Source organism: Apus apus, chromosome 4, assembly GCF_020740795.1.
Source record: "Apus apus isolate bApuApu2 chromosome 4, bApuApu2.pri.cur, whole genome shotgun sequence".
Lineage (NCBI taxonomy): Eukaryota > Metazoa > Chordata > Aves > Apodiformes > Apodidae > Apus > Apus apus.
Window position 1 is genome coordinate 60,250,522 of NC_067285.1, and position 13,454 is coordinate 60,263,975.

The 13,454-nt window shown below is 39.8% G+C and overlaps 1 protein-coding gene across 5 annotated transcripts in view; it reads left to right on the forward strand.

Annotated features, from left to right (window-relative positions):
* SLC20A2 (solute carrier family 20 member 2) overlaps nt 1–13,454 on the forward strand; it is a 58,653-nt gene that overhangs the window by 13,332 nt on the left and 31,867 nt on the right. For 3 of the 5 annotated variants that reach the window (XM_051618466.1, XM_051618469.1, XM_051618470.1), the window contains exons 1-2: nt 5,247–5,358; nt 11,212–11,763. In XM_051618466.1, the coding sequence (XP_051474426.1) occupies nt 11,475–11,763 (289 nt within the window). In that variant the 5' untranslated portion in view covers nt 5,247–5,358; nt 11,212–11,474. Of the gene's footprint in view, nt 1–5,246; nt 5,359–5,506; nt 5,526–11,211; nt 11,764–13,454 lie in introns of those variants that run through there. The other 2 variants (XM_051618468.1, XM_051618467.1) reach the window with 2 other exon arrangements.

Genomic DNA, 13,454 nt, shown 5'->3' on the forward strand with positions numbered 1-13,454 from the left:
AGAGTATAGCCTAGCTTTTCTTGACCTGCTTCACAGCACCACATGCCCTTAGTAAGTCCTCTTGGAGGTCTGCACTGAGCCAAGTTCCTGACTATGGGACATTATTTGGCATGTTGCATTGGCAAAGTTTTAATTTCTAGTCAATGTGACAAGTCTATCAGTCACCTGTTTGCTCCAGCAGCATTGTTAGCCTATAGTGAAGTAGCTGGCATTTTAACTCTGTGTTGTAGGTGGAACTCAAGTTTTTTTACTTCACCATCCCACTCATCATGTCTTTAAGCAGCAAAGGCTACAGGAGATAGATGTGGGCCATTACATGGACTGAAGAGCAGAGATAAGCAGGTATTGGACTCTCGGGGGAAAATAAGCCTATTAGCTGACAGGTGCTATTTTTTGCATTAGAAGTATTAGGCAGAGTCACCAGCCTCCTGGCATAATAATTGGCTCCTATTATGAAATTAAACGAAGGTCACAGCTTTCATTGCTGTTTCCACCTCTTTATTTTTACTACTGCAATGCTTATACAAAAAAGAGAGCAGAATTTCCATTGCCAAAATGTATTGCCCTCATCTACTCCCACATACTCCGGTAACTCCAGTTGGCACTTTTGAGTGTCATTGTCCCTCCTCTCTCTGCTTATACCTCTGGTCCTTTCGCCCTTTTGGCATTAAGCTAGCTCATTTCAGCAGTGCTTGGTCTTCTGTCCTGCTGGCCACGCTGATTTTGGAGTAAGAGCCAGCCAGTGTGGTTTGGCATGTTGATAACTACTCTCTCACTTCATCTCCCTTTGAAGAGAGAGTCAATGGACCCAGGGGAGCCCCAGCCATCTCTTCTGGCTCAATAGGAAAAGATTTCACAGTGGTTATTCTCTGAAACCCAAACCAAAATGGAAAGGGCAGGCAATCTAGTGCTTGAGGTATCAGGTTTCCTTTATCTGAAAAATTCACATTCCTGACTTTTGGCAACTGCACTCTGGCATCTTACCAATGCAATCTTTGCATAAGCCTCTACATTTGCAAAATGCATATTTTTTGATTGTCACAGGAGTGCTTCTTGGGCAGTTTTTGTGTTTTGTGTGAAGTCAGTAAAGGTTCGTTAGTAATGCTTCTTGGTTTGTTAGCAGTAGCCAGGACTCTTAGAAATACTTTCCCTGTGCTGATTGCTTTCTTTCGATAAGGGGCTGAGGAGGGAAAATGGTGTGATAAGCTCAGGGAGGCTCAGAGCAGCAGTTCACCCCTTTCCTTAGGCTTAGAATGGATGTAGTGTGCTCAGGTCTCTGGTGAATCAGCCAGACTCGTGGGCAATATGAGTCCAGATCCTGACATTAACTGGGGCAATACTTGAATCAGCATTGGCCAAAGCGTTGCTCCTTCACAATGAGTTTGCTGCCTTTGAACTCCTGGCTCTGCATGGACTTGTGCTGTGGTAGGGGTTGGAGCCAGCTTGGCTCTCCCAGGCCACACAACACACAGAGCCTGTGTGATCCTCTGCGCCAGCCTTGGTCTCCAGCAATTCCAGTTGTGGGTTCTTTTTCATTTTCCCAGGGCTCGCTCTCTAAACAGACAGGCAGAGTCACACTCTGAAAAATGACAGCTCTTCGTGCATGCCTATGCAAGCACAGCTAATTCACCTTGACTGCCAGGAATGCATGTCTTCTAGGTGGGGTGGGATGTCCTCTTTGAAAGCCCAGAGGCTTGCTGAAAGAAGAGGTTTGGATCACTGTGGCAGAGGTCAGAGCCATCAAGAAAGCTCATGCAAATTATTTGCTTCTTTGGAGTAGAGGAGTTGCTCCATCCCTGAATGTCAAGTGACTTTTTAATTTTTGTGTCAACCACATTACCCTTGCCAGAGAGTCCTTGAGATGGTTTTTCTTGGAGTGAAACATGGATGCATCTCTTTCTATTTGGAGATTATCCTGATGGATAACAGAATGTGTTTGAGCTTGCTTCCCAATATGCAAAAGCAAATGTGCTTTTGTTGTTTCGAGCTGGCTTTTTCCAGCTTCAACTGTGTTTGTAGCTGTTTGCTATCTGCAGAGCAGATATTCAGAGTTTTGTTAGTGTTTGATAGGTGCAATGGAGTTACCAAAGCACCCAGAAATGGTGCTGTGTTCAGTAGAGCTGTGTAAAAGCCTCAAGAACCTCAGGGCTGATTTCCAGGTAATGATTGGTGTGTGGTGTCCTTCTTCAAGTCCCTTATGGTGTAGATGGTCATGAGACCCTTCAAAACCAGAGTGTATTCCAAAAGCTGGATTTCATTGAAATGCTGTGAGATACCTGTGCAGTCATCTGCCAGCCATTTTCATTCCTCCTTGTTTGTTTTGCTTTCTTGGTTTGTAGATTGAGGGGAAATAAGCATTCCTAGGCAGGGTCAGAGGCACAAGTACCAGTAATGGAAACAAAAAGTCCCTGGTTCCAGCTGCTTATGACTTCCAATTTTAGAGTACCAGCAGGTATAGGAAAGCCTGACAGCTCCCATTGCTGGTCAGGAACTTTATGTAATTTGGCACAATGTAACTGGGACAGTTTCAGGTGCTTTCATTGTATTTCCGTTTCTTACCAAATGTAATTTACAGGTATTCAGGTTCCAATTCTTACAGGTTTTTTTATCTTAGAAAATTATAATAATCCCCTCTTATTTTCTACTCAAAACATATGTATAAGTATAATGACTTAAATACATAGCCTTTTCATCTGAACGGCAAAAAGGCCAGTTAGATTTGATATAAAAGTTACATTAAGTTACAAATTATTGTTGGTTTAGTGGTTACTGGTAAATGAGAACCTGGGCATCTTTCAGAAAATAGCTGATTCAGAAATGTAAAACAATGGGGGTTTAAAATTAATTATTTAAATTGGCATGTACTGTTACATTGTTTAAACCAGAATATAAATCTGCACAGCATGGGATTGTTGAATCAAACAGAGATCTCTCAATTGTGGATTTACCAGAATAAATTACAGTTGAAAAAATGTATGATATCTGATCAAGATCGTAATACATAATATTTATAATTTCTACAAATATTTTATTTGATGGGAACCAAACTGATGCTGCCATTGCCAAAAGCCAATCCTCATAATTTATTTTGTGGTCATATAAATTTTCCTTTGACAGCTTCTTTAGTGGTATCCCAAATTATGAGTCTTTGTAATGGTCAGCCTATCTTGGCTTGAATTTTCCTGTGCCTGAGGTCCACAATGCTGATTTAGCAGAACAAAAACTTTGAAGATATTTCCTTTTCTCTGTGCTGTTTATTATATCCTTTGCTTTGTGTGTAGACCAAGCTCTGAAGCTTAGGTCAACAAGAAAACCACTGCTGTGGTCAGGATGGCTCATGGGAAGCAGCACTCAAATTGTTCCAGGGTGGTGTTCTCCTGGGTCTGAGATGGTTCTCACAGACTGGGCTGGCAACTTCTGGCTTTTGAAATGAGTGTAGCTACCTCCCAGAGAAAGTGTCCTTTCAACTGTCTTTTTACCTGCATCTGCATGCTGCTGGTGATTACTCCAGGCTCGGTGAATGGTCCTTTAAGGGAGAACTACGGTGGGTTTAGCACTTACTTAGACTGTTTGGATTTGAGCTTTACCGAGCCAGACATCAACAGCTTGTCAGCTATAAAGAGAACATAAAATAATATTTTGTGTTCTTTTTTATTTCACTTTATATAGTTAAAAAAGTGCTCCAAGAAAGTTTCTAAGTTTGTTTATTCACTTATTTAAACCTTGGAATCCAGACCTATAAATACAGGCTGACTTAATGTTTACAATTATGATCACTCTCACTTGAATTGATTGACGCTACTCTAAAAAAAAAAAAAAAAAAAAAAAAATTGAGATGTATTTAGATCTGCAGGAAAGTTATTAATATTCCTCTTGTTAAAATATGTTGCTTTTGTACACAAGGGAAAACCAGTGTCAAAGTATCAACCTCTCTCACTTCTCTAAAGCTAGGAAGCCTGTTTGCCATCTACTGCAGAAGTAAAAAGGAAATACTTTGCAACCAGACTTAAGAGCTTTTCAAAAAGTTACCAGCTATATTGTAAGCTTAACAGTAGTTGGGTGTTGACCTTAAATAAAGAGTAAGCATTTTTTACAGGGAATTGTGGCCTGATACTCCTTTATTATTATTATTATTATTGGGGATTTTAAATGTAATTTCTGCACTGCAGTTTTCTAGCTGGAGTTTTTCCCTAGTTCTTTATAGAAGATGATGTAGATTTACTAATCTTTGTGAGTTTTCTTCAGAAATGTAAACCACTTTTCAGATTTACCAAGCTATCCCTGAATATCACCTACAGCTGATTTTAACCAATTTACACAACTTTTGCCTCCTTTTTAAGAAATACCCTTTATTCAAACTTGAAAAAATACATGAGGTAAGAATTATGTTTCCAAGTCTGTGTTTACAAATCTAAATCAATTACTTGGTTTTTCTAAAATGTTCAGGATGCAGAAAACTTACCAATTTAATGGAATATGAGATGTTGGAATATGAGACCATAGCTTTGAGTGACTCAGAATGGAGTAAAACCTAAAAATTAAATTTAAAACATAATTTATTTATAAACCAGAAGTGTATAAAAATAAAATTTGCATCTGTCAGATTTCTAAGCTGTGACAACACAGTTTTTATTTACATTCCTTTTTGCTGAACCAAATGGCTTAATTGCTTTATATAGTATTAAAGCAAATATTTGATGTAAAGCTAAGCCGGGTGCTTTTAGGGAAACATTATTTTTGCCTTGACATACATGCAAAAATGTTTCCTACTTAAGTGGTTGGAGGAATTTGAATTGGGTAATTTAGGTTGAACTGCTGAAAGCAAAGTTGCTTGCTTAGGCATCGATCCAGTCAAAACTCGAGCACATCTTTTAACTTTCTGCAGTCTGTGTCGTTTGTGAGACCTCTACTGACATGGATAAAGTAACAAGCATGCAACATCTTTCCCAAATTGCATGTACATACCCTACCATCACATGCACTTGAATTAAGTGTGTGTTTAAGTGTGCTTTCAAGTAGAAGACCTGGGGCTACTCAGAGATTACCTGATCACAGCAAAATGTCCAGCTGGCAGTCAAAAATGAGATTTCCTTTTTCATCTGTGCCTGTGCTTGGGGGGGGTTTAAGGGAAAGGGAACGTTGTGTTGCTTTTAATATGAGCTTCATTGGATTGGTTTGTCTCACTAGTGCAGTCGTGACGCAGTGTTGTGTTTTATCAGTGCCCACCCCCAGCAGAATTCTTTGCTTAAGAGGAGGCAGATTTTTACCTACTGAATAAGACTCTGGACTTGCATTGATGCTTCTCAGTGTTGTGTGCTGTTCTGTGCCAGAGTGACTTTTATCCCCGGACTGCCTGGTGTAAGTTATAGCCCTCTTTCTACCCTCTGGAAGTTTGCATGTTCAGATGTGACTGTGCTGAATGATAGGATGTCTGTTTTAGACTTTATCCTGTATTTGCAATCAGGAGGGCACGTAGCTGGAAGAACTTAGCTCCTTTTTCTTTTGAAACAACTTCTAAATACTGGGTGAGTTTTAAAGATTTCTCTGTGTGGTTTTCTTTCATAAAACATGTTTTCCATAACCATGAACACTTGTTTCTCTGAATGGATCTTAAAAATTTATAGTGTTGAGTCATAAAAGCCACTTGTTTTTAGAAAGACTTCGTTCAGTCACTGAAGAATGAAACTGTCCTTTAGTTAGAGAAAAAGATCTTTATCAGCAAATGCACAAGGACTTGTTGATATTTTACCTATCTTGTTTACAGCATTGCTGTTTAAATCTGACTGCTGTCTGTGTTTTAAGTGAACGTTTTCAGTGACAGAATCTCATCTTAAATATTGTATATGCATTTTTGACCTTTCAGTGGTGAACGTGGAGGTTGATAGGGATTAAGAAAAGGAAGCATCCTCTGGAAGTTTTGGGAGCTGGCAGTGACAGTCCCTCTCTGCAATGTTAAACTGGATGAGAGTCCTTGGAAAGCTATCAACTTCAGTCTTGTTTCCATATCAAGTAGTAGCATGAAGTTTGCTTAAACACATTGTGAACGTGTTAAAGTAGGAACTGACTGATACAAAAACTTCTTCTGTGGATGCAGTAATTGATTCTTTTTAAAGTAAGTTGAGGGTGCTTTTGTGTACTGGAGCATTAAACTTGGATCATGCTTGGCTTTGTGACAAGTCCTGTGCATGTAATTTAGAGCCATATAGGGATGTTCTCTGTCTTGAACCACTTGAATTAATACCACCTTTCATGTCATGGGTGCAGGATTAGTGATCTAAAGCAGATAATTTGCAAGCTTTGTGGCCCAAGTATGAACTAGAAATGATAAAGACTATTGATGTGAACAGTGTTAGTAACTTTGGTTATAAATCAGACTTAGTTTCTATGCAGTGCTGTGTTTAGTACCAATAGAATTGAATGCCAGATCTGGTATGAGTTTATATACATAGGTAGGAAGCCTGACAGATTTGTTTTATATAAACATACAGAAATAAAAGAGATATGGAATAACTTAGAAGTTGCTGTCTGGTAAGCATTTTAGACAGATTTTTCAGCCACTGGTAACTAGAGGTGAACCTGCCTGTCAGTACAAATTCAATGCCACTGTCTATCATGAAATGTCTGCTGTTTTCAACACTGCATGGGAAGAAAAATTGTCTTCCCCTGTCTGACTTGTCATAATGCACAGTGGAGTAGTTATAAAAGTTATCTTGAGAAATGCTACACTAGTTGCTGCCCTTTGTTTTTTGCTAATACTTGGGCAACAACAAAACAGTTAAAACTGGGACTAGTGAAATCTATCTCATGGCTGGAGGAGGAGAAAGTTTTCAACTACAGCATGGGGCAACTTCTGAGAGTGGAAGACTGCATACAGTATGATTTATATATGGTATGAGCTGCATACAGAATGATTTATATACCTTTCAGTGTTTGATGAATGCAATTCCTTTATGTCACACAGTTGGATTGCTGGTGGGTAATGCACTCTGATTGCTTCTCTAGACTTGGAACTTCATCCCAAGCTTTTATTTAACTGTCCTTGTTGTCAGATGTTCTGTGTTCTCTTTAGCACCAATTTGTTTGGTAAGAAAAATAGCAACTGATAACTTTTTTTTTTAAATTTTGTATTGCTTTTTCACTAAAAACTAGATTTAGAACTGTACTGTGAACAGGTTCCAGAAGAACTAGTAAATATCCATACATAAACATGTCCTAGGTTGATCTTGTGGTTACCAGGAGATCCTAACTTTTTCCTGCAAATTCACTTGTTGTTCTGCATGAATCAAGGTGCTTCCTTATCTAGGTGTTGTTTTCATCTCTTACTTAGGGAAGAAATAGCACTTTCTGTTGGCAGAATTACAACAAGATGTTTAGCTAGCAACAAAATGAAGTCCAAGGGGGGTGTCTGGATCATCTGCCAGCAAGGCAGAGGGACGTGCTTAGCATTTCTAAAAATCAGATTTTTCTCACTGAGGTGGAAGTTCCGTAAGTTTCTATGACCACTTAAACAGTTAAAATTTTCAACTCAAATCCCTTAAGTATGACAATCTATTTAAGGATTATAAGAAAACTGTATTAGCTAAAATTCTCTCCTTAATACAGAATTGAAATGTCATCTCTACACCTTTCTCTTCGCATTGACAGCCATTAGAGGTGCAGGCTCCAGCTTCAGATCCTGCAGCTCCACAGTGCTAATGCAGTTCCTTGGCCAGGCTAATGCCCAAGGGTGAGTTGGCAGCAGGGCCACTGCAGCACAGGCTGGTTCAAGAAGAGTTAGCCAAAGCCGAAAGAGGAAAATGGACTCTTCCACCCAGAGTCTGCTGCTGTAGCATAGTGTACCCATGTGCAGAGGCCTTTGGGAGAGAGGCAGGGTTAGTCCTGCAGGTAAATGGGAGGATTTCCCAGGGTCTGGCAGGTCAGGTTGGATTACACTTGGCATGCATTGAGGCATGTTGATGAAATATAAATGAGTGCAGGAGAGAAACAGGCTAGTGACTTCCAGCTGTCACGAAGAGAGCAGTTCTGCCATGTCCCACCATACAATGCTTTTCCCAGTTTCTTTTTCATCTCAGTAACAACATGAAATACCACAGGCTCTTGGGTTAGATTAGGTGATGAGGGGCATAGCTGAGCATGTCTGAGCATGCCAGATGTATTTTGGGCTCTAGAAAGAAGCATGCTACAAGATTTAGTCTGTATTTAGTCACTGGCCTACTTTGCAGGATATTTTGCTTTTCTGAAAACTTTCACAGCAGAGATGTGCCCTTTTTTCCCCCCTTCTTTTCCTTCTGTTTCTTTCTTCAAACGTTTAGCATCCCTTGCAGTTACTTAAGACTGAAAGCAGTAACACCTAGCCATTCCAGTGCTGCCTGCATGTTAATTTTTCAACATGTGTTTACTCCCATTCTTCTTTTGATTTTCACCTTGTTAAAGGCAAGGATTGGCCATTGCTGTGCTCTGTCACTTGTACAAATGCAGTGGACATCAAGTCAAGCCTCCCAAGTTTTGGAGGAAGGTCTCTTTTGAACCATCACCTTGCACAAAATGACAAGAGGGGTGACTTCTTACCTTAAGACATATATTTCTCCCTAGGCAGTATATTCCATTTCACAGGGAGGGAGATTATGTAGCCACCTCTCAGAGCCCATTGCCCAGACCCCTGCCAACAGACTTCAGGAGGCCCTTTGGCCTTCACGAACAGTTATAGGTGCACACATACACTCACTAGAAGTCTTCATTTCTTTGGGACCATCTGGAGTTCTTCTCCCCCGGCTCCCAGGGAAGCTAATAAAGGCAACCTTGTGACTTAGTGGTTTATTTTGGAAGCTGAAAGAAGTCACTGTGGCTGGAAGAGCCAGATTAGGCAAATGTTGTCCTGTGAACCCCATTGCAGTAGGGGAATGTCATTATCCCCCTGCTCTTCCTTATCCCTGAAATTGGGTCACTGCAGTAAATGGGTAGGTTGGTTGATAAGTGGAGAAAAGGCAGATCTCTGTTGGGAATAAAGGCATGCTTTCATCTTGAGGGTCTGAAGGAAATGGATCTCATATAATCAGAGTCTGTGGGTGCATGCATTGACCTCAGTCAACTTTGCCCATTTTCAGGAGAGGAAACTGGGGCACCAAGGCTAACTTGGCAAAGGTACTTTGTAAATCCATGCAGGATAAAGAATTTAATCATTAATCTCCAGGATCATGGAAGGACCCTAGTTCAGCATTTCATCTCCTAGAAAAAATCTGATATCCATTATAGAATTTTTTAAGTGGATGAATTTAACAGAGTTCTGTCTTCCTTCACAGGAAAACAAGTGCTAACTCTAATTGTTTCTTCCAAATGTTGTTAGTCTTTTCTATCTCTGTTTCTTGCTTTTCCACTCAATGAGCTGAGTGCTGATAAATTATAAAAAGGCAACAAGTCTTCAAACATCAAAAATGCATTGGTACTTCATTTTCTCATGTTATGTCATAGTATAAAAATCCTTATACAAATATTTTTAGCCATTAAGACCTTCCAACATGTTATTTTAGAGTATAAAGTATTCAAGGATTGATGCCTGCTGGAAAAGACTGGAGCAACAGTTGTTTAGCCAGTTTGGAGCCTGGAGAAAGAAAGAGAGAGATCTTTTCTGCTGCATATGTATATTTAGAAAAAGCATCAAGCCTTGACATCAGCTTAGGAGTTTTCTAGGAAACAATTGCCTATATACATATGGTATTTTGCTGTTGGTTGTTCTTAAGGATTCAGCATCTTAGGTGTATGTGTCATCTCTCTTAATTTTTCATTTTGCTGTTATTTCAGAGACCCTTCCTCCACGCTACTGCAGGACCTACATTGTACTGGGGTCATTGAAAGAAATTAAGCATGGTCCTGGAACTGTGGATGTGGGTATATTTTATGACCCTGAAGTGACTGTGGGGAAACAGAAAGAGCAGGAGGTGGTCTCAGGGCTTTTCATCTGATAACCCCATGTCTCTGTAAATGCTTCTTAAAATGTGTAGATTTGGCTGATGGATATTTGCTGCTAAATGTTCACTTAACCCCTTGCCATCTCCAAACTGGCAGTTCTCTGGAGCCAAGCGGCATGGGTAGGAAAGCAGAGGTTGGCATGGGATGTCTTTGTGGTGGCTGCTAGCAGAAGAGAAGCAGCCCTCTGAAGAGGCAGATGGTTTGAGCAAATTTGCTTCTAGCTTTTAACATCTTGACATCAGTGTGAGGCTTATTACTCTGCTTAGTAGTCTTTTGGATGTTGAAGTTTTTATTTTTAAAAGTGTTTCTCTATTTTTTGTTTTGAACAAGTGCACCCTTTTTCAGATTAGACTGATAAGGACTAATTAAGATGTAATTCAAAAGGTGATCATAAAGCTGAAACTATCAAAAGAAATACTAAAAGATACCTATAATAACGCTTTGAATATAATAACTGTTAATAATTAGTAACCATATATAGGAAAGAGCAGAAAGCTCAACTTCTTAGTTAAACTTCTTTTATATACTTCTCATGATCTGTAGGGATACACAGAAATATTGCAATTATTGTGCTGTTTCAGTGACTGAGAAGCTGTAAGAAAGTTATATTCTTACCGCATGGGATGGGATAACAGCAATAGAGGATTATTAATGCTCTTCAGAGTATTTTCAGTGGCATTTCTTAGGCATATAGATAAAATAATTTTTCAAAGGAGTGCATCCCTGTCTGCAGCTGATAAAATTTCAAGAGCTCTGCTGAGGTCGTTGGAGTTAGGTGATATACATCAGCTGAGAATCAGACTGTATGGTATGGTCTATACATTCTACATGTCTTATGTTCACTGAGTGTAAAGAGTGTATCCTCTTTTCAGAAAGCAGGTTTACCACACTCCTCTGTACACTGAACACAAACAGAACCCCTAACCTTTCGAAATCCTTTTAAATTGCTCAAAAGATTTTCTTGGTCAGTGATACTACAAGAAACATATTGCTTTGGAGGTGACCTAATTTTAAACTTTTTTGAATTGCTTTATGATTAGAACAGTCACATGCTGAGGTAGGACCCCATTAGTGAGTTTAAATCATCTGTTTACTTCTGAAAACACATTGTTACAGGCTCTGCTAAGTATTTCCCCCCACCCCCTTTTTACTTTTAATTTTCTTTGTTTGTTTTTTTTTTCTTTTTTTTTTCTTTTTTTTTTTTAATTTGTTTTTGTTTGTTTTGTTTCTTTTTTTCTGTTTCAGGACAGAGCATCGCAGCTGTACCAGTTTGGGAACAAAATATGGAATGTGTTTCACTGCTGACCGAAGGCAGCCAAATGAACAGTATTTATAGTAGTTTGAAAATCAGCAGTTAGCAGTTTCTTCACATTCTAACACCACCCAGCACTTTCCAGAGAGAACTCATTGTTTACAAGAAATCTGCTTTCCAAATCCGTTGCAGTGCCCTCCAGCCTTGACTATTAACTATTTGCAAAGGGGAAGCTAAATCTACAGTTTGGGAAAAGATGGCAATGGATGAGTACCTGTGGATGGTCATTGTGGGTTTTATCATTGCTTTTATTTTAGCCTTTTCGGTTGGTGCAAATGATGTTGCCAATTCTTTTGGAACGGCTGTGGGCTCTGGTGTTGTTACTTTACGCCAGGCTTGCATTTTGGCTTCGATTTTTGAAACCACTGGCTCAGTATTACTGGGAGCAAAAGTAGGAGAAACGATTCGGAAAGGTATCATTGATGTTAACCTGTACAACAACACTGTCCCACTGCTGATGGCAGGAGAAGTGAGTGCAATGGTTGGTAAGTAATACTTTCATATTACAAGAAACTTTCTGTATTTTGTCATCCTGTTCATTATTAATATTGTTAATTAAGTCTTCCCATCTTCTGGACTTGCATGTCTGGTTTTGTGGGAATGCAGGGGCCTGTATTAGTTTTTTTTAGTCTTCTGTCTCTTTAAAATGCTTCTAATAATTTACATTTTTCAATGGTTCAACCATTTAACTAAAAAAAGAAAAAAATCTTTAGCATAATATATGTATGTATTTTCTCAGGGTACTGAAAATAATATTTTGGAGATTTTTTTGATGGCAAATGGAAAATATGTAAGCATAGCATTTATGACTGTGCAGAAGATCCTACAGAAACAGCAGTTTGCATTGAATATGTACAAGAAGGAATTACCTAAATATTTTTTTAAATTACAGAAAATCCAAACATGTTCCCTTAAGCTGATTTTCTAGCGGAGTGATTGTAATTAATCTCACACTTCACCCTTGCCCATGGCAAAAGTAAAGGAGCAGTAAAGATAGATAGTCACACATTTAAGGTCTTTTTAATTTTTCTGACTCAAACTGACACCAGTTCAGTGTAACCTCGTCTGCTGTGCTTGCTTTTGTTTCCAGTTAAATTAATCTCCAGTTAGAACAAATAGCATATTCTTAGGTAAGTAACATTAAGCCACACTCTTTGTTTATATGCAAGAGGCTTTGTGAGCTTTTGGAGAGCTCCCTCAAGGATCAATAGCAAACCTGCTTTTAAAGGGCAGGAGACAGCAGGAAGGAAGTGCTTTCACTGGGAGAGGAGGCCCAGGCAAGGGGCCAGCCTGTCCATCCCACCACCACTTCTTCAGTCTGACAGGTCCATGGCATCCCATGACAGGGCAATGTGATTTATAGGAGCATCACAGCGTCCTCTATTTGAAAGGGATGCTCCACTCAAAGATTTTCTTCCTTAAGCCTCCTTGAACCTAACATTCATTATTCCCACTCACCCCCTCTGACCTCCCCACAGTTTTCAGGTAGGACCTACAAGTGAGATAGAGGACTCTGTGCATGAGGTTATTTTCCCATTCCTTTGGGGAAATGGTAGAATTTTGCTGGTTTTAATTTTAATGGGTCAGGTTCAGTTTCTCAAGGTGTCTGAGGTGGCTTTGTGTGCTTGAGAGCAGGGAGATGATTCCCTTGGACTTTTGCTGCTCCTGAGCCTCTTGAAGGTTGGCCACCTTCCCCTGCCCAAGGGGAAGAGGGCTTGGCTAGTGAGAAATCACTGCTGGGACTGCAGCCACTTCCCCAGACAATCCCTCTCTGAGGCTGCCAGCTTAAACCACATCAAATGCTCTCGGGCACCCCCATCAGTTCCTCTTTCCCTATGTCTCACAAGGTCAGCTGCAGTTTTCTGGTCTTTGCCTCAAGCTGTAGGGTGGCTTCTTAGTACCACTCCACTTGCATCAGTAGTCTTTGGCTTCCTGAGATAGCTCCTTCATTTCCCATGGGCGTGTGCCCAGGAGAGCAATACATCATCTGAAATGTAAGTGACCTGCATCTTCTGACCTTAACATTTCTGATACAGTCCCCATTGAAGGAACGGTCCTTTTCTGTATCTACTTATGGCATCCTGGTCCTGGCCAGGCAAAGTTTTAAGTCTCAGATACCCCCTGTGGAGGCAACTGGCCAGAAGCTCAAAGAAAACAACTTATTTGCATGCATATT